A 24,762-nucleotide genomic window follows, 5' to 3' on the forward strand; every position below is an offset into this window, starting at 1 on the left:
TATTCTATTTTCACCTTCTCACAGATATCATTGTTTTTCATGAAGTCCATAGTTCAACAATATTATGTTGTATGCTTTTCTATTAGCTGGTTCAACAGTGAGGCTGGTCAACTCTGACGACCGCTGCTCTGGCAGAGTGGAGGTCTACCATGAAGGACAGTGGGGCACCGTGTGTGACGATGCCTGGGACCTGAACGACGCCAACGTGGTGTGCAGACAGCTGGGCTGTGGCAGGGCTCGTTCAGCACCACAAAGTGCACGCTTTGGACAGGGCGAAGGGCCTATTTGGTTGGATAATGTCATGTGCACGGGCAATGAATCAGAGCTCAGTGAGTGCGGACACCAAGGGATTGGATCTCACAACTGTGGTCACAGTGAGGATGCTGGTGTGGTCTGTGAAGGTAAACACAAACAAGGAGCTAAAGCCGATGAAATCTCGCTGTGTAACAGCCTGTCTATGGTATTATATTAAGGATTTTAGTCACCACCTTTTACAGAAACGTGAAATATGAGATTTACACTACACTTTTATTTCATTTATTCTATTTTCACCTTCTCACAGATATCATTGTTTTTCATGAAGTCCATAGTTCAACAATATTATGTTGTATGCTTTTCTATTAGCTGGTTCAACAGTGAGGCTGGTCAACTCTGACAACCGCTGCTCTGGCAGAGTGGAGGTCTACCATGAAGGACAGTGGGGCACCGTGTGTGACGATGCCTGGGACCTGAACGACGCCAACGTGGTGTGCAGACAGCTGGGCTGTGGCAGGGCTCGTTCAGCACCACAAAGCGCACGCTTTGGACAGGGCGAAGGGCCTATTTGGTTGGATGATGTTATGTGCACAGGCAGCGAATCAGAGCTCAGTGAGTGCGGACACCAAGGGATTGGATCTCACAACTGTGGTCACAGTGAGGATGCTGGTGTGGTCTGTGAAGGTAAACACAAACAAGGAGCTAAAGCCCATGAAATCTCGCTGTGTAAGAACCTAGGTTATTATATTTCGGATTTTAGTCACCACCTTTTACAGAAACGTGAAATATGAGATTTACACTACACTTTTATTTAATTTATTCTATTTTCACCTTCTCACAGATATCATTGTTTTTCATGAAGTCCATAGTTCAACAATATTATGTTGTATGCTTTTCTATTAGCTGGTTCAACAGTGAGGCTGGTCAACTCTGACGACCGCTGCTCTGGCAGAGTGGAGGTCTACCATGAAGGACAGTGGGGCACCGTGTGTGACGATGCCTGGGACCTGAACGACGCCAACGTGGTGTGCAGACAGCTGGGCTGTGGCAGGGCTCGTTCAGCACCACAAAGCGCACGCTTTGGACAGGGCGAAGGGCCTATCTGGTTGGATAATGTTATGTGCACAGGCAGCGAATCAGAGCTCAGTGAGTGCGGACACCAAGGGATTGGATCTCACAACTGTGGTCACCATGAGGATGCTGGTGTGGTCTGTGAAGGTAAACACAAACAAGGAGCTAAAGCCCATGAAATCTCGCTGTGTAACAGCCTGTCTATGGTATTATATTAAGGATTTTAGTCACCACCTTTTACAGAAACGTGAAATATGATATTTACACTACACTTTTATTTAATTTATTCTATTTTCACCTTCTCACAGATATCATTGTTTTTCATGAAGTCCATAGTTCAACAATATTATGTTGTATGCTTTTCTATTAGCTGGTTCAACAGTGAGGCTGGTCAACTCTGACAACCGCTGCTCTGGCAGAGTGGAGGTCTACCATGAAGGACAGTGGGGCACCGTGTGTGACGATGCCTGGGACCTGAACGACGCCAACGTGGTGTGCAGACAGCTGGGCTGTGGCAGGGCTCGTTCAGCACCACAAAGCGCACGCTTTGGACAGGGCGAAGGGCCTATCTGGTTGGATAATGTTATGTGCACAGGCAGCGAATCAGAGCTCAGTGAGTGCGGACACCAAGGGATTGGATCTCACAACTGTGGTCACAGTGAGGATGCTGGTGTGGTCTGTGAAGGTAAACACAAACAAGGAGCTAAAGCCCATGAAATCTCGCTGTGTAAGAACCTGTGTTATTATATTTCGGATTTTAGTCACGACCTGTTACAGAAATGTGAAGTCTGTGATTTACACTACACTTTTATTTCATTTATTCTATTTTCACCTTCTCACAGATATCATTGTTTTTCATGAAGTCCATAGTTCAACAATATTATGTTGTATGCTTTTCTATTAGCTGGTTCAACAGTGAGGCTGGTCAACTCTGACGACCGCTGCTCTGGCAGAGTGGAGGTCTACCATGAAGGACAGTGGGGCACCGTGTGTGACGATGCCTGGGACCTGAACGACGCCAACGTGGTGTGCAGACAGCTGGGCTGTGGCAGGGCTCGTTCAGCACCACAAAGTGCACGCTTTGGACAGGGCGAAGGGCCTATTTGGTTGGATAATGTCATGTGCACGGGCAATGAATCAGAGCTCAGTGAGTGCGGACACCAAGGGATTGGATCTCACAACTGTGGTCACCATGAGGATGCTGGTGTGGTCTGTGAAGGTAAACACAAACAAGGAGCTAAAGCCCATGAAATCTCGCTGTGTAACAGCCTGTCTATAGTATTATATTAAGGATTTTAGTCACCACCTTTTACAGAAACGTGAAATATGAGATTTACACTACACTTTTATTTCATTTATTCTATTTTCACCTTCTCACAGATATCATTGTTTTTCATGAAGTCCATAGTTCAACAATATTATGTTGTATGCTTTTCTATTAGCTGGTTCAACAGTGAGGCTGGTCAACTCTGACAACCGCTGCTCTGGCAGAGTGGAGGTCTACCATGAAGGACAGTGGGGCACCGTGTGTGACGATGCCTGGGACCTGAACGACGCCAACGTGGTGTGCAGACAGCTGGGCTGTGGCAGGGCTCGTTCAGCACCACAAAGCGCACGCTTTGGACAGGGCGAAGGGCCTATTTGGTTGGATGATGTTATGTGCACAGGCAGCGAATCAGAGCTCAGTGAGTGCGGACACCAAGGGATTGGATCTCACAACTGTGGTCACAGTGAGGATGCTGGTGTGGTCTGTGAAGGTAAACACAAACAAGGAGCTAAAGCCCATGAAATCTCGCTGTGTAAGAACCTAGGTTATTATATTTCGGATTTTAGTCACCACCTTTTACAGAAACGTGAAATATGAGATTTACACTACACTTTTATTTCATTTATTCTATTTTCACCTTCTCACAGATATCATTGTTTTTCATGAAGTCCATAGTTCAACAATATTATGTTGTATGCTTTTCTATTAGCTGGTTCAACAGTGAGGCTGGTCAACTCTGACGACCGCTGCTCTGGCAGAGTGGAGGTCTACCATGAAGGACAGTGGGGCACCGTGTGTGACGATGCCTGGGACCTGAACGACGCCAACGTGGTGTGCAGACAGCTGGGCTGTGGCAGGGCTCGTTCAGCACCACAAAGCGCACGCTTTGGACAGGGCGAAGGGCCTATCTGGTTGGATAATGTTATGTGCACAGGCAGCGAATCAGAGCTCAGTGAGTGCGGACACCAAGGGATTGGATCTCACAACTGTGGTCACAGTGAGGATGCTGGTGTGGTCTGTGAAGGTAAACACAAACAAGGAGCTAAAGCCAATGAAATCTCGCTGTATAAGAACCTGTGTTATTATATTTCGGATTTTAGTCACGACCTGTTACAGAAATGTGAAGTCTGTGATTTACACTACACTTTTATTTCATTTATTCTATTTTCACCTTCTCACAGATATCATTGTTTTTCATGAAGTCCATAGTTCAACAATATTATGTTGTATGCTTTTCTATTAGCTGGTTCAACAGTGAGGCTGGTCAACTCTGACGACCGCTGCTCTGGCAGAGTGGAGGTCTACCATGAAGGACAGTGGGGCACCGTGTGTGACGATGCCTGGGACCTGAACGACGCCAACGTGGTGTGCAGACAGCTGGGCTGTGGCAGGGCTCGTTCAGCACCACAAAGCGCACGCTTTGGACAGGGCGAAGGGCCTATTTGGTTGGATAATGTCATGTGCACGGGCAATGAATCAGAGCTCAGTGAGTGCGGACACCAAGGGATTGGATCTCACAACTGCAGACACCATGAGGATGCTGGTGTGGTCTGTGAAGGTAAAAACAAACAAGGAGCTAAAGCCCATGAAACCTCACTGTATAACAGCCTGTCTATGTTAATATGTTTAGGATATTCGTCACCACCTGTTACAGAAATGTGAAGTCTTTGATTTACACTACACTTTTATTTCATTTATTCTATTTTCACCTTCTCACAGATATCATTGTTTTTCATGAAGTCCATAGTTCAACAATATTATGTTGTATGCTTTTCTATTAGCTGGTTCAACAGTGAGGCTGGTCAACTCTGACGACCGCTGCTCTGGCAGAGTGGAGGTCTACCATGAAGGACAGTGGGGCACCGTGTGTGACGATGCCTGGGACCTGAACGACGCCAACGTGGTGTGCAGACAGCTGGGCTGTGGCAGGGCTCGTTCAGCACCACAAAGCGCACGCTTTGGACAGGGCGAAGGGCCTATTTGGTTGGATAATGTCATGTGCACGGGCAATGAATCAGAGCTCAGTGAGTGCGGACACCAAGGGATTGGATCTCACAACTGCAGACACCATGAGGATGCTGGTGTGGTCTGTGAAGGTAAAAACAAACAAGGAGCTAAAGCCCATGAAACCTCACTGTATAACAGCCTGTCTATGTTAATATGTTTAGGATATTCGTCACCACCTGTTACAGAAATGTGAAGTCTTTGATTTACACTACACTTTTATTTCATTTATTCTATTTTCACCTTCTCACAGATATCATTGTTTTTCATGAAGTCCATAGTTCAACAATATTATGTTGTATGCTTTTCTATTAGCTGGTTCAACAGTGAGGCTGGTCAACTCTGACGACCGCTGCTCTGGCAGAGTGGAGGTCTACCATGAAGGACAGTGGGGCACCGTGTGTGACGATGCCTGGGACCTGAACGACGCCAACGTGGTGTGCAGACAGCTGGGCTGTGGCAGGGCTCGTTCAGCACCACAAAGCGCACGCTTTGGACAGGGCGAAGGGCCTATTTGGTTGGATAATGTCATGTGCACGGGCAATGAATCAGAGCTCAGTGAGTGCGGACACCAAGGGATTGGATCTCACAACTGCAGACACCATGAGGATGCTGGTGTGGTCTGTGAAGGTAAAAACAAACAAGGAGCTAAAGCCCATGAAACCTCACTGTATAACAGCCTGTCTATGTTAATATGTTTAGGATATTCGTCACCACCTGTTACAGAAATGTGAAGTCTTTGATTTACACTACACTTTTATTTCATTTATTCTATTTTCACCTTCTCACAGATATCATTGTTTTTCATGAAGTCCATAGTTCAACAATATTATGTTGTATGCTTTTCTATTAGCTGGTTCAACAGTGAGGCTGGTCAACTCTGACGACCGCTGCTCTGGCAGAGTGGAGGTCTACCATGAAGGACAGTGGGGCACCGTGTGTGACGATGCCTGGGACCTGAACGACGCCAACGTGGTGTGCAGACAGCTGGGCTGTGGCAGGGCTCGTTCAGCACCACAAAGCGCACGCTTTGGACAGGGCGAAGGGCCTATTTGGTTGGATAATGTCATGTGCACAGGCAATGAATCAGAGCTCAGTGAGTGCGGACACCAAGGGATTGGATCTCACAACTGCAGACACCATGAGGATGCTGGTGTGGTCTGTGAAGGTAAAAACAAACAAGGAGCTAAAGCCCATGAAACCTCACTGTATAACAGCCTGTCTATGTTAATATGTTTAGGATATTCGTCACCACCTGTTACAGAAATGTGAAGTCTTTGATTTACACTACACTTTTATTTCATTTATTCTATTTTCACCTTCTCACAGATATCATTGTTTTTCATGAAGTCCATAGTTCAACAATATTATGTTGTATGCTTTTCTATTAGCTGGTTCAACAGTGAGGCTGGTCAACTCTGACGACCGCTGCTCTGGCAGAGTGGAGGTCTACCATGAAGGACAGTGGGGCACCGTGTGTGACGATGCCTGGGACCTGAACGACGCCAACGTGGTGTGCAGACAGCTGGGCTGTGGCAGGGCTCGTTCAGCACCACAAAGCGCACGCTTTGGACAGGGCGAAGGGCCTATTTGGTTGGATAATGTCATGTGCACGGGCAATGAATCAGAGCTCAGTGAGTGCGGACACCAAGGGATTGGATCTCACAACTGCAGACACCATGAGGATGCTGGTGTGGTCTGTGAAGGTAAAAACAAACAAGGAGCTAAAGCCCATGAAACCTCACTGTATAACAGCCTGTCTATGTTAATATGTTTAGGATATTCGTCACCACCTGTTACAGAAATGTGAAGTCTTTGATTTACACTACACTTTTATTTCATTTATTCTATTTTCACCTTCTCACAGATATCATTGTTTTTCATGAAGTCCATAGTTCAACAATATTATGTTGTATGCTTTTCTATTAGCTGGTTCAACAGTGAGGCTGGTCAACTCTGACGACCGCTGCTCTGGCAGAGTGGAGGTCTACCATGAAGGACAGTGGGGCACCGTGTGTGACGATGCCTGGGACCTGAACGACGCCAACGTGGTGTGCAGACAGCTGGGCTGTGGCAGGGCTCGTTCAGCACCACAAAGCGCACGCTTTGGACAGGGCGAAGGGCCTATTTGGTTGGATAATGTCATGTGCACGGGCAATGAATCAGAGCTCAGTGAGTGCGGACACCAAGGGATTGGATCTCACAACTGCAGACACCATGAGGATGCTGGTGTGGTCTGTGAAGGTAAAAACAAACAAGGAGCTAAAGCCCATGAAACCTCACTGTATAACAGCCTGTCTATGTTAATATGTTTAGGATATTCGTCACCACCTGTTACAGAAATGTGAAGTCTTTGATTTACACTACACTTTTATTTCATTTATTCTATTTTCACCTTCTCACAGATATCATTGTTTTTCATGAAGTCCATAGTTCAACAATATTATGTTGTATGCTTTTCTATTAGCTGGTTCAACAGTGAGGCTGGTCAACTCTGACGACCGCTGCTCTGGCAGAGTGGAGGTCTACCATGAAGGACAGTGGGGCACCGTGTGTGACGATGCCTGGGACCTGAACGACGCCAACGTGGTGTGCAGACAGCTGGGCTGTGGCAGGGCTCGTTCAGCACCACAAAGCGCACGCTTTGGACAGGGCGAAGGGCCTATTTGGTTGGATAATGTCATGTGCACAGGCAATGAATCAGAGCTCAGTGAGTGCGGACACCAAGGGATTGGATCTCACAACTGCAGACACCATGAGGATGCTGGTGTGGTCTGTGAAGGTAAAAACAAACAAGGAGCTAAAGCCCATGAAACCTCACTGTATAACAGCCTGTCTATGTTAATATGTTTAGGATATTCGTCACCACCTGTTACAGAAATGTGAAGTCTTTGATTTACACTACACTTTTATTTCATTTATTCTATTTTCACCTTCTCACAGATATCATTGTTTTTCATGAAGTCCATAGTTCAACAATATTATGTTGTATGCTTTTCTATTAGCTGGTTCAACAGTGAGGCTGGTCAACTCTGACGACCGCTGCTCTGGCAGAGTGGAGGTCTACCATGAAGGACAGTGGGGCACCGTGTGTGACGATGCCTGGGACCTGAACGACGCCAACGTGGTGTGCAGACAGCTGGGCTGTGGCAGGGCTCGTTCAGCACCACAAAGCGCACGCTTTGGACAGGGCGAAGGGCCTATTTGGTTGGATAATGTCATGTGCACGGGCAATGAATCAGAGCTCAGTGAGTGCGGACACCAAGGGATTGGATCTCACAACTGCAGACACCATGAGGATGCTGGTGTGGTCTGTGAAGGTAAAAACAAACAAGGAGCTAAAGCCCATGAAACCTCACTGTATAACAGCCTGTCTATGTTAATATGTTTAGGATATTCGTCACCACCTGTTACAGAAATGTGAAGTCTTTGATTTACACTACACTTTTATTTCATTTATTCTATTTTCACCTTCTCACAGATATCATTGTTTTTCATGAAGTCCATAGTTCAACAATATTATGTTGTATGCTTTTCTATTAGCTGGTTCAACAGTGAGGCTGGTCAACTCTGACGACCGCTGCTCTGGCAGAGTGGAGGTCTACCATGAAGGACAGTGGGGCACCGTGTGTGACGATGCCTGGGACCTGAACGACGCCAACGTGGTGTGCAGACAGCTGGGCTGTGGCAGGGCTCGTTCAGCACCACAAAGCGCACGCTTTGGACAGGGCGAAGGGCCTATTTGGTTGGATAATGTCATGTGCACGGGCAATGAATCAGAGCTCAGTGAGTGCGGACACCAAGGGATTGGATCTCACAACTGCAGACACCATGAGGATGCTGGTGTGGTCTGTGAAGGTAAAAACAAACAAGGAGCTAAAGCCCATGAAACCTCACTGTATAACAGCCTGTCTATGTTAATATGTTTAGGATATTCGTCACCACCTGTTACAGAAATGTGAAGTCTTTGATTTACACTACACTTTTATTTCATTTATTCTATTTTCACCTTCTCACAGATATCATTGTTTTTCATGAAGTCCATAGTTCAACAATATTATGTTGTATGCTTTTCTATTAGCTGGTTCAACAGTGAGGCTGGTCAACTCTGACGACCGCTGCTCTGGCAGAGTGGAGGTCTACCATGAAGGACAGTGGGGCACCGTGTGTGACGATGCCTGGGACCTGAACGACGCCAACGTGGTGTGCAGACAGCTGGGCTGTGGCAGGGCTCGTTCAGCACCACAAAGCGCACGCTTTGGACAGGGCGAAGGGCCTATTTGGTTGGATAATGTCATGTGCACGGGCAATGAATCAGAGCTCAGTGAGTGCGGACACCAAGGGATTGGATCTCACAACTGCAGACACCATGAGGATGCTGGTGTGGTCTGTGAAGGTAAAAACAAACAAGGAGCTAAAGCCCATGAAACCTCACTGTATAACAGCCTGTCTATGTTAATATGTTTAGGATATTCGTCACCACCTGTTACAGAAATGTGAAGTCTTTGATTTACACTACACTTTTATTTCATTTATTCTATTTTCACCTTCTCACAGATATCATTGTTTTTCATGAAGTCCATAGTTCAACAATATTATGTTGTATGCTTTTCTATTAGCTGGTTCAACAGTGAGGCTGGTCAACTCTGATGACCGCTGCTCTGGCAGAGTGGAGGTCTACCATGAAGGACAGTGGGGCACCGTGTGTGACGATGCCTGGGACCTGAACGACGCCAACGTGGTGTGCAGACAGCTGGGCTGTGGCAGGGCTCGTTCAGCACCACAAAGCGCACGCTTTGGACAGGGCGAAGGGCCTATTTGGTTGGATAATGTCATGTGCACAGGCAATGAATCAGAGCTCAGTGAGTGCGGACACCAAGGGATTGGATCTCACAACTGCAGACACCATGAGGATGCTGGTGTGGTCTGTGAAGGTAAAAACAAACAAGGAGCTAAAGCCCATGAAACCTCACTGTATAACAGCCTGTCTATGTTAATATGTTTAGGATATTCGTCACCACCTGTTACAGAAATGTGAAGTCTTTGATTTACACTACACTTTTATTTCATTTATTCTATTTTCACCTTCTCACAGATATCATTGTTTTTCATGAAGTCCATAGTTCAACAATATTATGTTGTATGCTTTTCTATTAGCTGGTTCAACAGTGAGGCTGGTCAACTCTGACGACCGCTGCTCTGGCAGAGTGGAGGTCTACCATGAAGGACAGTGGGGCACCGTGTGTGACGATGCCTGGGACCTGAACGACGCCAACGTGGTGTGCAGACAGCTGGGCTGTGGCAGGGCTCGTTCAGCACCACAAAGCGCACGCTTTGGACAGGGCGAAGGGCCTATTTGGTTGGATAATGTCATGTGCACGGGCAATGAATCAGAGCTCAGTGAGTGCGGACACCAAGGGATTGGATCTCACAACTGCAGACACCATGAGGATGCTGGTGTGGTCTGTGAAGGTAAAAACAAACAAGGAGCTAAAGCCCATGAAACCTCACTGTATAACAGCCTGTCTGTGGTATTATATTTAGGATTTTTGACACCATACAGTCAAAATTACACACAGAGGTGAAGGTCCATGGATGTTTTCTTCTTGTGTACAGTATTTACCGTCTCATCTTCTTCCTCTCACACTTTTACTTGGTAACCTTATATCTTTGTCTCTAGTCCAGCGTCCTCCACTCCAGCCTTCTCAATTAATTTGTGGCCGTGATAAACTCCAAGTAGGCCTGGAATTGGCTAGCATGACATCCTCTGGTTTGAACCCATTCTCTGGCAACCTGGCAGCCCACAACTGCTCCTGGGTCAGAGTGCATAATGATGTAGTTTGGTACGAAATGGAGGCCCAGGCAGGAGCCTGTGGAAACATACTGACGGTGCGTTCACACAAACAACAATCACAGCCTTCTTCCCTGACATGTAGTCACAAGGAGGTGACCCTCTCACTCCACATGGAGAACTCCAACATAGTAGCACTCAGCTGGGGGGTCTCACCTGGGCAATTCTGAAAAAGAAGAGTCCAGCCCCTCCCAGGAGTTTGTTTGTGGAGAGGTTTTTGTGTTTCTGGCTGCAGGGTTGACATTTGTTGACAGGGAGCCAAGATGTCTTTTGTGAAATTGGGGCAGACTTTGGAGGACAAAAAAGATTTTTGATTTAGCAGGGGAACGTTTTGGGACATCGAGCATGTTATTTCTGACAAACCAGATAATAAATAATGAAAGTTGCCGGCTTCACTGGTGTATGAGACATCAATGGTGAAACAATGGTACTGAATATGTACTGTATGTGCTGCCTGTATGTTAGTCCATCCAATTATTGTCACTATAATTGAGACTGGGTTATTGGTCACATATTGAAAATGTTTTCACTTACTCTTCTGCAGGGAGGTCAGGTCAGCAGGAAGTGACAGGGACTAAATATTTATTATTTTACAGTATCTTGAACCCAGGTCCTCCTCCTAAAGGACATTTTTTTAACTGCTTGACCGAGCACTGCTGCTGCTAATAACACACCCTCTCAAGCTGACATAATCATTCAACTGACTGATAATTTAATCATCTTGTCTTTCAGACCAACCACACACATGCCATCTACTCCAACAGTTTATTCATCTATCCAATGACCAACACATCCTCCATCTTTCCTGTGAGTCTTCCCTTCTCCTGCGCCTATCCCCTGGACACAGACACCAGCCTGAATGTGGCTATCAGACCGTTCCTGGCGTGAGTAACCTTTTATTGAAGGGGACTATGGCATTGTTCACCCTTTACACTTGTAAATTATTTTGACACATCACAAAAATTAAGGGAAACCTGATGAAAGTTGGTCTTGTCTACGTCTATGTTGCTTTTAACTAGTCATTATAGTGTAAACATACATTGCTGTCTGCTACAATATCTTTTCTAATACTACCACAGGGAGTCTATAAAATCTATTATAGTAATATTTTTGAAATGACTTGTAGGGCTATCATGCTGAACAGCAGTGTTGCAAGTTGTAATACGCAGAATCGTAAAACTGTGATCAAGACCTCTTAGTTTCCATGAAACCAATTTTATATATAAGATTACAAAATGAGACAGTCACTCACAGAACAATCAGACCGTGTAACAGCATCATGAACATACATGATGTCCCAATAATCCATTATAGATAGTGTGGTGGTTCATGTAACATTTTTCCTTTTTTGAAGGGATGAACAAATTCTGTTTCAGTATCAGTATATTTTTTTAGCAAGCAGTCTAATAAAATATTCATAATGCTGTAATGTAAAGTTGATCCCTCCATCTAAGTTAACAGTCCGTCCGCTGATTATGGTTTAACAAACACAACATGGTGCACCACAACAGCACAAAAACTCCAAAATCTTCAGACAGCACAGCAAGGATGTACCTAAACAAGCCTGTGTGATGGTTATACAAAAAGCTATCTAGCTGACACTTAATGACAGAACATTTTTATGGTGCTGCCTATTATTTGATATAAACTAATAATAGACGCCTGCTGGGGAAATGCCTTGGTTTTTCGTAACAAAAAGCATGTTTTTTGACAGATTGGCAGGTGGCATTTCAGGCTCGGGTACCAAAGCCAGAGCCTCCATGTCTCTGTTCCGCAACTCCAACTTCACAGAGACTTATCCAGCAGGTCGGGTTGTCTTGCCAGTGGGCTCACCATTGTACGTGGGGGTCTCTGTGGACGAGAGAGATCCAAGCTTTGCAGCTGTTCTGGAGGACTGCTACGCCACTCATTCATCAAACCCTGATGATTCTGTGCGATACTCTCTCATCCAGAACAAGTATGTGTCCCTCAGCAGATGCTCTGTGGAGTATAGTGGAAATGGGGAAAAAGTTAAATGTACGGCGATGTGAAATGGAACTGATGACCCGTTTCATCCTCTCTGCCAGGTGTCCCACTGACCGCAGACAGGTGTCAGTGGTTGAGAGCGGCTCATCCTCCAAGGCTCGTTTCTCTGCCCTGTTCTTCCTGCTCCAGGGTGAATACCGAGATGTTTTCCTTCACTGCAGCCTCAGCCTGTGTGACCAGAGGGGCTCCTCCTGTGTTCCAGTGAGTCACACATGTCACTTTATCAATAGCATTGTCAATCCATAATTAGTGTTGCTTAAACACTAGGTTTTAATGGTATCTTTTATTTTTTCCACCCTCTCCTACCATGCAGCCTTGTGCAAGGAGGACACATCGCTCCGTTTCAAGCTCTGCTCCTATGAAGCCACTGACTATTGGACCAATCATTTGTGAGTATGAATTACAATCTGATCTCAGGGCAGCTGATGTCTCAACACAATAAACTATATGGAGTAATGACATGTTTTTCTCTTTTGTCTTTGTCTTTAGGGGACAAGTCACCGGAGTAAACTGGTTACAGTAACAATGCACACATGTGTTGTACTGTGATATTATTTTGTTTCAAGATTTTTTTTTATTATTCATGAAGATGTAAAATTATAAAAAACTGGTTACATTGAATAATTAAATCTCACCATACTATTGTATTAATCTTCAATTCTATAAACTGTAAGAATCATAATAAAAATGAAGGTACCAAAACTTTTCTTCTACTCTGTGCTTATTTTCAGTACAGCCTTATCTGTGAAACATCATAATGTGACAATTGTGGGGAAAAATTAATTTTGAGAGCAAAATCTTTGCATCAATAGTGATTTGATTCTATTCATTTTTTGTCATCTTTAACAGTTATTTATAATGATCTTGTTCATTCCATCAAACAACTATGATGTGTGATTATCAACACTTTCCTTTTTTAAAAAGTTCTATTACATTTGTTTACAATTCATTTCCTCTGTGACATTTTTTCTAAACAATAGCATGGACTCTACTTTAGATCCAGTAACGGATTTTCCATATTATAGAGTCAACTGTCACCTTTTTTTAAACAAAACCTTGATGGTGGATTATGCAGCAGTTAAAAAAGAAAACGTAAAACCAAACCATGGTGCATGACTTTGGTCCAGATTGAAATTTCTCAACAACTGCTGGATGAATTGCCATTAAATCTGGTACAGATATCCACAGTGTCGATGGGATGAAGATTATTAACTTTGGTGACTGCGTGACTTTTCATCTAGAAGCACCATGAGGTTGACACTTATGGCTCAGACTGAAATGTCTTGACAACTTTTGGATGGATCACCATGCAATTTGGTGCAGACATTTCATTTTCCTTGTGAAATTTAGAGATCCCTTAACTTATCATCTGGCGCCATCATCAGGTGAACATTTCAATCTGTCCAGTATTTTGGTTTATCTGTCTGATATCAAAGTTTTTTTACACAGTATTTAGCATTACAGCCTCACAGTAGGGGTGAGCAGACTGATACCTTAAAAAATTGGATCCATCTGACATTAGATCATGTTGCTGGCACATGAACACTCGTCTTAGTGAATACACTCTCTGCTGCTCTGCTGTTGTTGTGTAGTACATGATAGTGCTGCTTCTAATAACAAAAAGTATCAATATTGGTATCAGTGATTATGGTCCTGGTACTACTTGGTATTGGATTACACCCAAATTTTGTGGTATACATCATCCACCCCTACCTCACAGAGCTGCCAGCATGGCTGTAGATTCTTAGTCTTACTATATTTTCTTCTTCTTATCTCTTTTATTTCAATCTTTCCACTTTTCTTCTTCCTGTAAGACACTTTGAAATGTACCATATAAATAATGTTTGCTTTAGGGGTGGGCAGATCAATCCCAATCAATACTACTGATATTGAGTCCTGTTTTCAGTATTGATAGTAACATCAAAAGAATCAATACCAAATAAATGGACCCATCTTTTGTAGATCACGTTCTCAGTGCTACACTCTCTGCTGCTGTTGTGTATATGTATGCAGCAATTATCTTGTTAATTCAGAAAACCACATAATAAATGTTTTATTTACCATTAAAAGCTCTTTCACATGTGATCAAGTAATCAATAGAGAATGCTGCTGATCCCAGAACTGTTTTACATTATTTATTCTTCCATTCACTTTCCATTACACTTGTTTACATTATCTGTTTACACCTTCATATTACTATTCATTGTCTCTTTTTACTTCATACATACATACATACATACATACATACATATACATACATACATATACATACACACACACACACACACACACACACACACACACACACACACACATATATATATATATATATATATATTTCATCTTTCTATCTTTATTACTATTTTTTAGAGAAATACCTTAAATAGCAAATTATTCTGTGGTAATTCAAATATAATATGAATAATGCATCCACCTTTATAATATTCCATGATTATAATGAGGTGGTATCAACATTGGTGATCTTGTTCCTGGTTTTACTTGTTATTAGAATGAGCACAGTACAACTTCAGTCCTGTGCTTGTGTGGTGGAAAACTGCTTTTCCATGATCAAACAAATGTGCCAGTGAGAGTGCAAAAATGACATTATGCCAATAAGAGACAGTTCCCAGTGAGTTAGCAAGAAAGCATCAAGGTCACTTATGAACTCAGAAATAATGACCAGATGGTTGAATATAACTAAAAAATGAGGTGGAGTCTAGAAAATAAGCTCCACAAGAGGAGGGGTTATGAAAAGTATGTAATGTGAGGTTTAATGATTTTGTATTAGGTTTTTCTTTATCCCGGGATAGAGGCCTCGGTTTGCTCTGTATCTCTTTATGCACAGTAAACCTATTCACATTGAACTCTACCAGCTTCCAGTGTATTGTTTGAGTTTTGCTCTTATAAGTTTTGAGTTTAATACTGAGTTGTGGGTGACCTGAAGTTTTATTGGCCCATTTGAAGATTTTTCCACGACACTTGTCAGTATGCGTTCCTCCATCACTACATTGAATTATCTTGCAATTAATCCCAGCACAAAATTCACTCTCACATGTAATGTATTAAAATAAAGCCAAATTGGTGTTGTGGTTGTTCACCCTCCAGCTGAAGGTCACAGTCTGCTCTCCTGCTCTGCTCAAACTCATAATAAAGGCAGTGTACACAGGGGGCGTGGCTTTTGCTGCACTTTTTTGATTGACAGGCTCAAAGCCCAATAGAATGGCCTGCTGGTCCGGAGGGGGCGGGGCACTTGAGGGCCAACGTTTCCCACTCGGGTTAAAGGCTTTTTGAGCAGTTGGGGTCAATTTCCGCTCGGTGGTGGCCGCCTACATAAAACAGCCTGTAACTTTTCTTTTCCGACAGCCTTCGTCATGTCCAACAACAACGCCAGCAACAACTTAATCATCGCTCAGAGGGCCGTGAAGCAGCTCCGGTTAGAGGCCAGTATCCGGAGGATCAAGGTACGAACCCCTCAACACAGACACACAAACACGGAAGACTGAGCGAACCTGCTGCTGAATGGCGGAGACAAACTGTTGCAGAAATGACAGGGAGTGGACTCTTACATCATATCGCCAATAAAGTGCTCACCAACGTTACATACATGACATTAAAACCTGTTTCTGACTGATTAAACAACGCGCAGTTTAAAGTTTCTTCCGTGTTTAATGGCTGTCAGCTAAATTATTTCTGTTCGGGAAAATCGCCGCCACTTTATGTGTCCAAGGGTTGAGAGAAATGACAAGTTTATCAAAGCTTAACCTCTTACTGTAGGTTATCTGAAGAAAACAGGTGGACAGTATCTCTCAAAAAGTTACATAGTAGACACACCCATTTGTATTGTGCCGTAGCTTGCAAATTGTATGCAAAAAAAAGTGTCAGTTAGTCAGTATGAGTGCGTAATTGTGCGGCTGGGTAGAGTAGAGTTTGACAGCAGGCCAGCTGGGGAATGACATCTACTGTACGTGTTTTTGTGTTTATGCTCTCTCTCACACACGCCATCATCATTTGTCTGGCTCTGCAGGTGTCCCAGGCTGCTGCTGAGCTCAGAAACTTCTGTCTGCAAAATGCCTCCAAGGACCCTCTCCTGGTCGGGGTCCCCTCCAGTGATAATCCCTTCCGACCCCCCAAGTCCTGCTCCCTGTTCTGAGGTAGGCCTGCTTTTTCCTCCATGGAGGCTTCAGCTTGGAACTTAAGCTGCACTAGTGCAATTAATTACACAGGGGAAAAAAATAATTAAACCTTTACATTCAGCTTACACTGGGTTGAATGTAGGGCTGTTGTTTTTTTGTTTTGTTTTTTATTTGGTTAATCTGCTGATTATTTTCTCAATAAACCGAATAATCGTTTGCTCTACAAAATGTCAGAAAACAGTGAAAATGCTTGTTGAATGATTAACGATAAAATAAATTGCAGATTAATTTTCTGTTGATCAAATTAGTAATAACTGACTAATTGTTTTGGCTCTAATAAAGCTGATAGTTTATTTATTTATTTATTTTTATTTAGGCCTATTTATTGTGCTCTACTATGATTTGTTCTCTACTGTACTTTATTTTTGATATAAATGCTTGTCCACCTCATGAAGCCAAAGGCAAATGTGAATAAGTTTGAATTATACTTCAGTTTGAAATAGAGTTGAAACAATAAGTTGATTAATAGATAATTAATCAATTCAATTTAAGCTCAAAGGACAAACACTGGATTGTTACAGCTTCTCAAATGTGAGATTTATTTTCTAGTTTTGGACTGTTGGACAGACAAAAAAAAAAAAAAGAATATGTTGTTACATATATATGTGTATATGTATGTATATATGATGATGTGCTCCTGTTATAAAGTATAGTAACTGCTGTGTAACATTACTATATTAAAGGTCCACACAGGTGTTTTCAGTTATATTGCTGATTGGACTTCTGCTCAGGTTGACGTTAGAGGGAGCATTGCAGGGAATTATGTGACGTCACCAAAGTACCATTAAGACGAAGCCATTTTCACAACAGTTGTTTGACTTGTCAATAGCAGTAAAAAGCACAGGTGTTACTGATAACATGACACTGTTGCATTTAAAGGTGCAGTTTGTAGAATTTAGTGGCATCTAGTGGAACAGACTTGGCAGAAATGGAATATAGTATTCATAAGTATGTTTTAATTAGTGTATAATCCAATGAAAATAAAAATTGTTGTGTTTTCTTTTGATTGAGGCCATTATATCTATAGAGGGAGCGGATCCTCTTCCATGGAGACTGCCATGTTGCACCGCCATGTTTCTACAGTAGCCCTGAACGGACAAACCAAACACTGACTCTAGAGAGGGCCTTTCATGTTTTTCACGAGTTTTGCGGCCACTGTGGGTTCTCCTACACGCTTGGAAGGGGAGGGTGAGGGCAGGGGTATTCAGTTGGTTGCAATATGCAACCTCACTGCTAGATGCCACTAAATCTTACATACTGGTCCTTTAAGTGTTTCAGTAAGTTGTGACAGTGAGCCACTATGTACAGGTTCATTAAAAATGCCAAAAATATGGCCTGCTAAGTTGTCCTGCCCTTACAGGTGCAACAAAGTTAAAAAAAAGTGTGAGGGAGATGTCATTCAAGCTCAGTCTGTACATGCCGTGGATATATAAAGAGAAATGGATACAGCTTTGGAGGTGGGGCCCAACGCTGTATTCAGTCTATGATCAGACTGAATGGATCAAATTTTGATAGTGAAACGAGTCATTTCAGAGGGGTTGTGATGCTCAAAAAAATGTATCTGCTGATCTACAGACATCTCTTTCAATGTAAGTCTATGGGAAAGAGTTTTTTTTGGCCCAATAGCATCACGTGATGGAATTACACGGTTTGGCTGCTATGTCAAATTGGCTTCAAAGCCCGGCACTGTTCCTGGGGGCTTGGTAAACGCCCATGAGCAGAGGTCTAATCAGGCAAAACAAGTGAAAAATACCTGTGTGGGTTTACAGCTGCCTTTTTTATATTTTGGTTTTAATGAGTGTTTCCTTATTATCTCTCTTTTTTACATAGAGCAGAAAGAAACATGGAGGATTTCTGTATTTATCCGTCGAAGGCTGTCTTCACCTCTACTTGATGTCGCTGTAGATCTGCCAGCAGCTCCTCTTGGGATGATGGGACATGGGGCTGATGGGTTCGGGAGGGGAATTGGTCCACTTGTTTACCAAAACTAATGGTATCATAACTCCCATCTGTTACATTAAAGTAGGGCTGGGTGATATGGACAAAATCAAGTATCACAATATGTTTGACCAAATACCTCTATTGATATTGCAACAATATACTATTGGTGCTCTCACAGAATATTTACACAATGAAATTATTGATAAATCATTAGTAATGTGGATATAATGAATAAGTGGATAAAGTCAAATAATAGAACAGCTAGAACAGTCTAGTAAGTTCAGAAAATTACTGTAATGTAGCCTTTAAAACCAGGAAAAGACAACACTTATGCCATATCACAATATTACGATATCCAAAATCAAAGACGATATCTAGTCTCATATCACAATATCGATATAATATCGATATAATATAATAATATTGCCCAGCCCTACATTTAAGCAGGGTCAAACTCTACATGTTCAAAAAAATGGGCAGAAATTATTATTGACACTAACATGACTAATGATTAAGGCATTCTTGGTTTAGCTAGCACTAAAAATGTCTGGTCTCAATTTACTGTTTATGTCAGTGAAATTCAGCCCATTTGATTGGCTATTGAAAGTGCAACCTCCTCTTGTGTTTTGTGCTGCAGGTGGAGAATCAATCAAACATTAATTAAAAACCAGTTGCCATTCAAGAATAAGAACATGTGTTATATACACACTGTATTTCATATTGTGTGTCTTCATAAAACACTACAGACATAAGAGTAAGACTTATCTGTGTATGTGGCCAACAGACATACTGAGAGCCTTTGAGCTTAACTGATTAGTGTCTTAAACCATTCATGTATTTGTCTGGCAATGGTAAAGGTGTTTCTACCATTCTGAGGTACAACAACATGGTACAGACTTTAACCCTATCAGTGCAGGGCATGTGATTGTTGAATAACCTTTCATCCCGTCCATTTTCTGTATATATTTAACAGCCTGTTAAGGTTGCTTTTATTAGCCTATATGTTACTATCTTTAATTTAAAAAAATAAAAAAACACACATCAAGGCCTTACACTATTTGGATAGTGAAACCTGGGAGCAGATTTAATGTTTAGAAGAAAAAAAAAAAAGCCAACTTTAATATCTCTGTTCAAAAGTTCCAAATATTGTTTGTATTTAATGAATCATGCTGCAGTGACTTGTTGCATTAATTGTTTTCCACACTGGAATCATATTCCAATCAACCAAAATTTTTACTACTGTTAGCCTGTATCTTTCTTAACTTTGCTACTGTGGGCAACCTTTTAGAAATTAAACTTCTTTTTGGGACACTGAGGAATTGCTGTATGTGATTTTTATATATATATGTATCAATCTTTTCTGCAAATAGAATAAGAAAAAAGAAAGTATCACTGTTTTTAACACATTGTTTCTGAGACATGTTTCATACACGGTTCAGTTTGTTGTTGCTACCAAAACAACTGAATGAAGAGGCTACGTAGAGGTTGTACTGAGCCTCTTGGTTTGATTTCATTGTAAACTGAAAGATATGGCAACATTTCCAAGAATATGCAAACTGCTGGATAGAGTTCATTTGTTTAAATCATGGTTTAGTAACTCACAAATAGTGATTATGGTGAACGTCAGGCCACACTGTCATAAATCTACAGGATAACACCTGACATGCAAAACCATTCACTAACTATGGATTCATGTAAATTACAATTCGTCAACTTCGGGAGGTTTTTTTTTTAACTTTACACACAGGGTCCTGGAAGATTTCTAAGTGTTATGTGTTGCTGTTTGTAGTATTTTTAATGAAAAAACTATCATTTATGTGACATTTTTTCCATTCATCAATTAGTACTTGACAGATGATGCCTTAATAATGACATGAGAACTGTGGGACAAGAAATGCTGATCTAAACCCAAATCAGTCAACTTTGGACACAGTGTGTGTGGTTTTTTTTTAACACACATGGTCCTGGAAGATTTGTAAGACTTTTATATAGTTATTTGTAGTATTTTTAATGAAAACACTCAGTGTGTTTGCTTTATTAATCCATGCTCAAATTCACCTGACAGGTGCCAGATCTCTCAATAATGACATTGTGAGAAATTTGGAACAATACCGATCTAAACCTACATCAGCTGAGCGTGTAAATCTCATTGTGTTTGGGATTATGAACATCCATCCAATTTATGAACTCCCATCATAGATGTTACTTTGAATTGAGTCCACAAACTCTTAAATAAATGAAGTTAACCATATCAAAACCAAGTAAAAGTTTGGTAGAAAGCAGTTTGACTCAAAAACAATGTGCGGCTGCACGCTCATTGTCGCTGGTAATTAGCAGAAGTGCCATCACCTGGAAGTATAAGAGGCAGCGTCTGTCTGAGGAAAGTGAACTGCTCAGGTAAGGTAACAGACATGTGTGGGGTCATCCATGTTTGTAATTTTTAAAGGCGTCAAAGAGGCATGTTATCCTGGAAATGAGTGCACCTATTGTGTTGAACCTGTTGCACACCAGTTACATTTGCATGTGAGTAAAATGTCCGTTTGTTGATAAAATGTGAAAGTGGTGCCCAGATGTCTTCCAGGTTTGGTCAGAGGAGGGCTGGAAGACGCCAGGAGTACTCAGGTAATAGTGTCTGTATTTTACCTGATACATGAGCCAAAGGGCCACACTGCTTCAAACAGAATAATAAATAAAATATATACATTCACACTCACAGTCTCATCTTCCTTTTCCTCTGATCACCACTGTCATCCTGTCTTTAAGTGGCCTTCTTTCTCCTGGCTCCTGTGCTCTACTACAGACTCCTTTCTGCTGAGGGACCCCAGCCCCAACCCTCTGACTGAGCTCTCTCACAGCGCCTCCTGGTGGGCTGACAGGGAGGAGCACAGGGACCAAAGAGACTCACTCAGGGTGAGTAAAAATTAAATGACTCAAGTAAATGATTAGTACTTCTAATTCTGTGGAAAAAAAATCTTATCTTGTAGGAGCAACTCAAAGAAAGTGATGAGCATGTGGCCAGGCTTCAGGACATGCTGAGATGTGAACGGGCCAAAGTGAGGCGCATATTGCGGAATATATAACTATCTGAATACCTTTACACTATTTCTCCTCCTCCTGAAAATCCTCTCTACCCTCTTTCCAGTGCACCCGCCTGCAGCTGCGGTGTAACCAGCAGGACGCAGAGCTGAGGCGTCGAGAGCAGCACAGCAACAGACTGAAGGAGCGACTGTCACAGCTGACTGACAGACACAGAGAGAAAGGACCCTGTGAGACTCACTCTGTCCCATATTTGCCTCTCTCACATACTGACAACACTCAACATTTACCACCTTGCATTTTTCTATCCAGCCATCGAGGTGCTGAACTTTCCACCTGGAGTTCGAGGCAAAAGAGAACAGCCAAGCAAATCATTCAGGCCTAGTGCAAAGTAAGGTGGCTGTTGTCATGCACTGTCTGCTTACAAATGCGCCCTCTGCCTCTTTCTGATCTTTAGTCGCTCTCTCCACCTTGTAGGAGAGAGGAGGCAACACTACGTCTGATGTTGGAGCGCAGAGAAGCAGAGCTCAGAGAGGCGATGAAGCTGCGCCACAGCCTCACCACTTTACTCCATGCACTCAGAGTCGACATGGAGCAGGTGAGGAAAGAAGAGTCTTTTCCTGTGCTGGTAAATAACTGGCATCAGTCTGTGGGCCTAAGAGACATTTGCCAAATACTAAGTGAACAAAAAAGGATGACTTTAAAAAGGACAGCTGTTCTGGAGCATTTGATCATATATGAAAATATAAGCAGTTTTTAGGTTATTTTGGCCTAAAATTTAGATTAAAAGTTCATTCTTGCCCTTGGAAACTGCAATTAACAAAACAATTAATTTAAACATTCATTCACTGAACACCACCTTGGATAAGAAGTCCTTAAAGTGTCCTGAAAAATGGCAAAAATGGAAAACGTCAACTTCTGAGCAAACATCTGCTGAGGAATGTTGTGAAAATAGATCAAAAGCTCCACAACAGCTACAAAAAGGTAACTTGTGGTGAGATGTGTTTTGTCAAGTACTGATTCCAAGGTTGAATGAACTCTCAGTGTTGAAAGTTAATGTATGTATTCTACATAACAAACCAGACTAACCTTTTTTTTTTTTTTTTTTTGTAAGACCTTGTCAGACACTGTGGATGTTGAGGATGAGGCCCAAAATGAAGACAAAAGGTTGGATGAAGCTGAGGTGGCGCTTGGTGACCATGTGACAGGAGGTGTGGTTCAGAGTTGGAAACTGGTGCAGAGGAGACTGGGTGACGTCTTATCTGAAGGTAAAAATCCCCATTGAATAATCTTTAAAGTGACTATTTGATATGTTCTCTTTCACCATTTACTAAAAAAAAAGATTAAACTTTGTAGGTTTGTCTTCAACTTCCCAGACAAAGTCTTCCTGTTTTTGCTTCCTTCCGTTATGTTTGAGAAACATCAGTATAATGAATATGATCTTTGTTGTTTGTGTGTAGGCCACACTGTTGGTACTGACCATGACAAGCTTCTGGCTCAACTAGAAACCGAACTGAAGGCGAGTCAACAGCTTGTCAAACTACAACAGCAACTGCTGCAGGTATGATTCTTTATTACACACACTCTCTCCCATAGTGATCTATTGCCACTGTTGGACTTAAATACTCTCCTTGGTTTCTGTCTGTAGGATAGCGTCGCATCACCTGTCCCCTCTGAGCTGGCTGATTCCTATTTTTTGGAAGAGTGGGAGCGTCTTCAGGTGCGCTGGGCAGAGCTCGATCATCAGAGGCGGACTTTTGAAAGGGAGAGGCAGTCCTTCACTGATGCTGCAATACGACTGAGCCATGAGGTGAGAAGAAAATAAGGCAGACTGTTGTCTTTTTAAAGCATAATACGACCACTGCTTGAATCATTTTGTGATATGGTGTGAGTTGAAAATGCTGGAGAGATAAAACAAATGTTGAGTAATAAGGTAAAGCTGGGGGATGTGAGTTAGAGTCAAAATATGTGAGGAATTCACTGTCTAAGAGCAAAAAGTGTATTATACATTTGCGGAAGTTTCCTCATGCACAAGAGCAGATCATTCTGGTTTAAAACGCTGCTTATTACTTTGTAAATTATGTGGGGTTTTTGTGTGTCTACAGCGTCGTGATTTTGAGCAACAGAAGGCTTTTCTCCTGAAGCAGCAGTATCTATGTGACTCACCTCAATTTGATAAAGAAGCACAAAGCAGCAACAGACAAGAGAGCACTGCCCTCAGTGAGTATGAAGGTCTCTTGCAGTTATTTCACTCCAAAATCCCTAGACACAGCGTGTGTATTTGACTCCAGATTTCTCAGGTTTGGGGCCCAACAACATCTCTGGCTGTCTTCCCATTACTCCATCGTCTACTGAGTCGGGGCCCGCTGCTGTTTCAGGATTACATCAGGGAGGAGTCAGAGTTCAAACCCCCAGCACTCCTGAGCTCTACTCTGCCCTCAACCTGTCATACAACTGTCGGTTAGTGAAGACCAGATTTTATAGCAGGTGTTTGTACATCCAATTTTGATAGCAGTATACATAAGCAAAAAAAATGAGCGCTCTTTACCTGTGTTCATACATGAATTTTCAAAGGTTCAAACTAGCTGCTCAGATGTTATTTGATTGGCCCTTATGGGACTGGTTTCCATCAAATCTCTCATCCCTGACTATCTGCACTAATTTAATGAGTAAAGTCTCTGTGTGGCTCTGAGAAAACAAACAAATACTCTGGTGATTCAAATCTGGCTCCATGTAAAGCTCAGTTTGCACTTTTGTTAATGTTCTTTTAAAACTAACTTTGATTTTATGTTCTCTCCATTACCACTGTTACTTTGCCATCTCTCATTCCTCCCTCTGTCAGAGATGGTGATCACCAGTCAGAGACATGGGGTGTCGGAACAGACAGGATGGTGCACCCACCTCAAGCTCCACACTTGGACTGGTCATTTTAATACCATTTTTGATGATAGATGGTGATTAAAAACGATCTTCCTGTTTGTTTGTTTTTGGTTTAAGTAATAGACTATTTTTATCTGCTTTTATTTTCCCACTTTGACGTGATGCTATTAAATACAATAAAATTGATTTTTGGCTTGTTATGAACTAATACTGCCAATAAATAAGCTGTCTTATTATGA

General features: G+C 42.4%; 3 protein-coding genes across 6 annotated transcripts in view; all 3 read left to right on the forward strand.

Moving 5' to 3' along the window:
• LOC121905209 overlaps nt 1-13,175 on the forward strand; it is a 76,009-nt gene extending 62,834 nt beyond the window's left edge. The window contains exons 36-60 of the mRNA XM_042423294.1: nt 87-401; nt 625-939; nt 1,159-1,473; nt 1,697-2,053; nt 2,231-2,545; nt 2,769-3,083; nt 3,303-3,617; nt 3,837-4,151; nt 4,375-4,689; nt 4,913-5,227; nt 5,451-5,765; nt 5,989-6,303; nt 6,527-6,841; nt 7,065-7,379; nt 7,603-7,917; nt 8,141-8,455; nt 8,679-8,993; nt 9,217-9,531; nt 9,755-10,069; nt 10,278-10,486; nt 11,181-11,332; nt 12,163-12,405; nt 12,515-12,674; nt 12,787-12,862; nt 12,963-13,175. Coding sequence (XP_042279228.1) covers nt 87-401; nt 625-939; nt 1,159-1,473; nt 1,697-2,053; nt 2,231-2,545; nt 2,769-3,083; nt 3,303-3,617; nt 3,837-4,151; nt 4,375-4,689; nt 4,913-5,227; nt 5,451-5,765; nt 5,989-6,303; nt 6,527-6,841; nt 7,065-7,379; nt 7,603-7,917; nt 8,141-8,455; nt 8,679-8,993; nt 9,217-9,531; nt 9,755-10,069; nt 10,278-10,486; nt 11,181-11,332; nt 12,163-12,405; nt 12,515-12,674; nt 12,787-12,862; nt 12,963-12,982 — 6,887 coding nt within the window. The 3' untranslated portion in view covers nt 12,983-13,175. The remainder of the gene's footprint in view (nt 1-86; nt 402-624; nt 940-1,158; nt 1,474-1,696; nt 2,054-2,230; nt 2,546-2,768; nt 3,084-3,302; nt 3,618-3,836; nt 4,152-4,374; nt 4,690-4,912; nt 5,228-5,450; nt 5,766-5,988; nt 6,304-6,526; nt 6,842-7,064; nt 7,380-7,602; nt 7,918-8,140; nt 8,456-8,678; nt 8,994-9,216; nt 9,532-9,754; nt 10,070-10,277; nt 10,487-11,180; nt 11,333-12,162; nt 12,406-12,514; nt 12,675-12,786; nt 12,863-12,962) is intronic.
• A 2,563-nt stretch (nt 13,176-15,738) lies between these two features.
• si:ch211-286b5.5 (uncharacterized protein LOC100003596 homolog) lies at nt 15,739-18,861 on the forward strand. Of its 2 annotated transcripts, none has more exons than XM_042429159.1 (3): nt 15,739-15,934; nt 16,498-16,624; nt 18,502-18,861. In XM_042429159.1, exons 1-2 carry the CDS (start codon nt 15,845-15,847, stop codon nt 16,621-16,623), a joined length of 216 nt encoding a protein of 71 aa, XP_042285093.1. In that variant the 5' UTR covers nt 15,739-15,844; the 3' UTR covers nt 16,624; nt 18,502-18,861. The 2 variants fall into 2 exon arrangements, with proteins under 2 accessions (XP_042285093.1, XP_042285085.1); XM_042429151.1 differs by having other exon boundaries at nt 15,740-15,934; nt 18,497-18,861.
• Nucleotides 18,862-20,828: 1,967 nt separating this feature from the next.
• si:ch211-286b5.4 (afadin- and alpha-actinin-binding protein B) lies at nt 20,829-24,762 on the forward strand. Of its 3 annotated transcripts, none has more exons than XM_042429145.1 (13): nt 20,829-21,004; nt 21,168-21,229; nt 21,408-21,517; nt 21,592-21,660; nt 21,750-21,873; nt 21,956-22,034; nt 22,121-22,241; nt 22,758-22,911; nt 23,104-23,204; nt 23,292-23,453; nt 23,749-23,863; nt 23,935-24,130; nt 24,486-24,762. In XM_042429145.1, the coding sequence occupies exons 1-13, from the start codon at nt 20,844-20,846 to the stop codon at nt 24,574-24,576; spliced, it is 1,545 nt and encodes a 514-aa protein (XP_042285079.1). In that variant the 5' UTR covers nt 20,829-20,843; the 3' UTR covers nt 24,577-24,762. The 3 variants fall into 3 exon arrangements, with proteins under 3 accessions (XP_042285079.1, XP_042285083.1, XP_042285081.1); XM_042429149.1 differs by having other exon boundaries at nt 23,935-24,103; XM_042429147.1 differs by having other exon boundaries at nt 23,944-24,130.

Source organism: Thunnus maccoyii, chromosome 2, assembly GCF_910596095.1.
Source record: "Thunnus maccoyii chromosome 2, fThuMac1.1, whole genome shotgun sequence".
Lineage (NCBI taxonomy): Eukaryota > Metazoa > Chordata > Actinopteri > Scombriformes > Scombridae > Thunnus > Thunnus maccoyii.

What these genes read in the sequence shown, in the direction of transcription:
- si:ch211-286b5.5 (XM_042429159.1), top strand. Translation starts at nt 15,845, where the DNA reads ATGTCCAACAACAACGCCAGCAACAACTTAATCATCGCTCAGAGGGCC. An exon ending in CCAGTATCCGGAGGATCAAG is followed by an intron (nt 15,935 to 16,497) that starts GTACGAACCCCT and finishes CTGGCTCTGCAG; the next exon opens with GTGTCCCAGGCTGCTGCTGA.
- si:ch211-286b5.4 (XM_042429145.1), top strand. Translation starts at nt 20,844, where the DNA reads ATGAAGTTAACCATATCAAAACCAAGTAAAAGTTTGGTAGAAAGCAGT. An exon ending in GAGGAAAGTGAACTGCTCAG is followed by an intron (nt 21,005 to 21,167) that starts GTAAGGTAACAG and finishes AAAATGTGAAAG; the next exon opens with TGGTGCCCAGATGTCTTCCA. An exon ending in TCATTCAGGCCTAGTGCAAA is followed by an intron (nt 22,035 to 22,120) that starts GTAAGGTGGCTG and finishes TCCACCTTGTAG; the next exon opens with GAGAGAGGAGGCAACACTAC.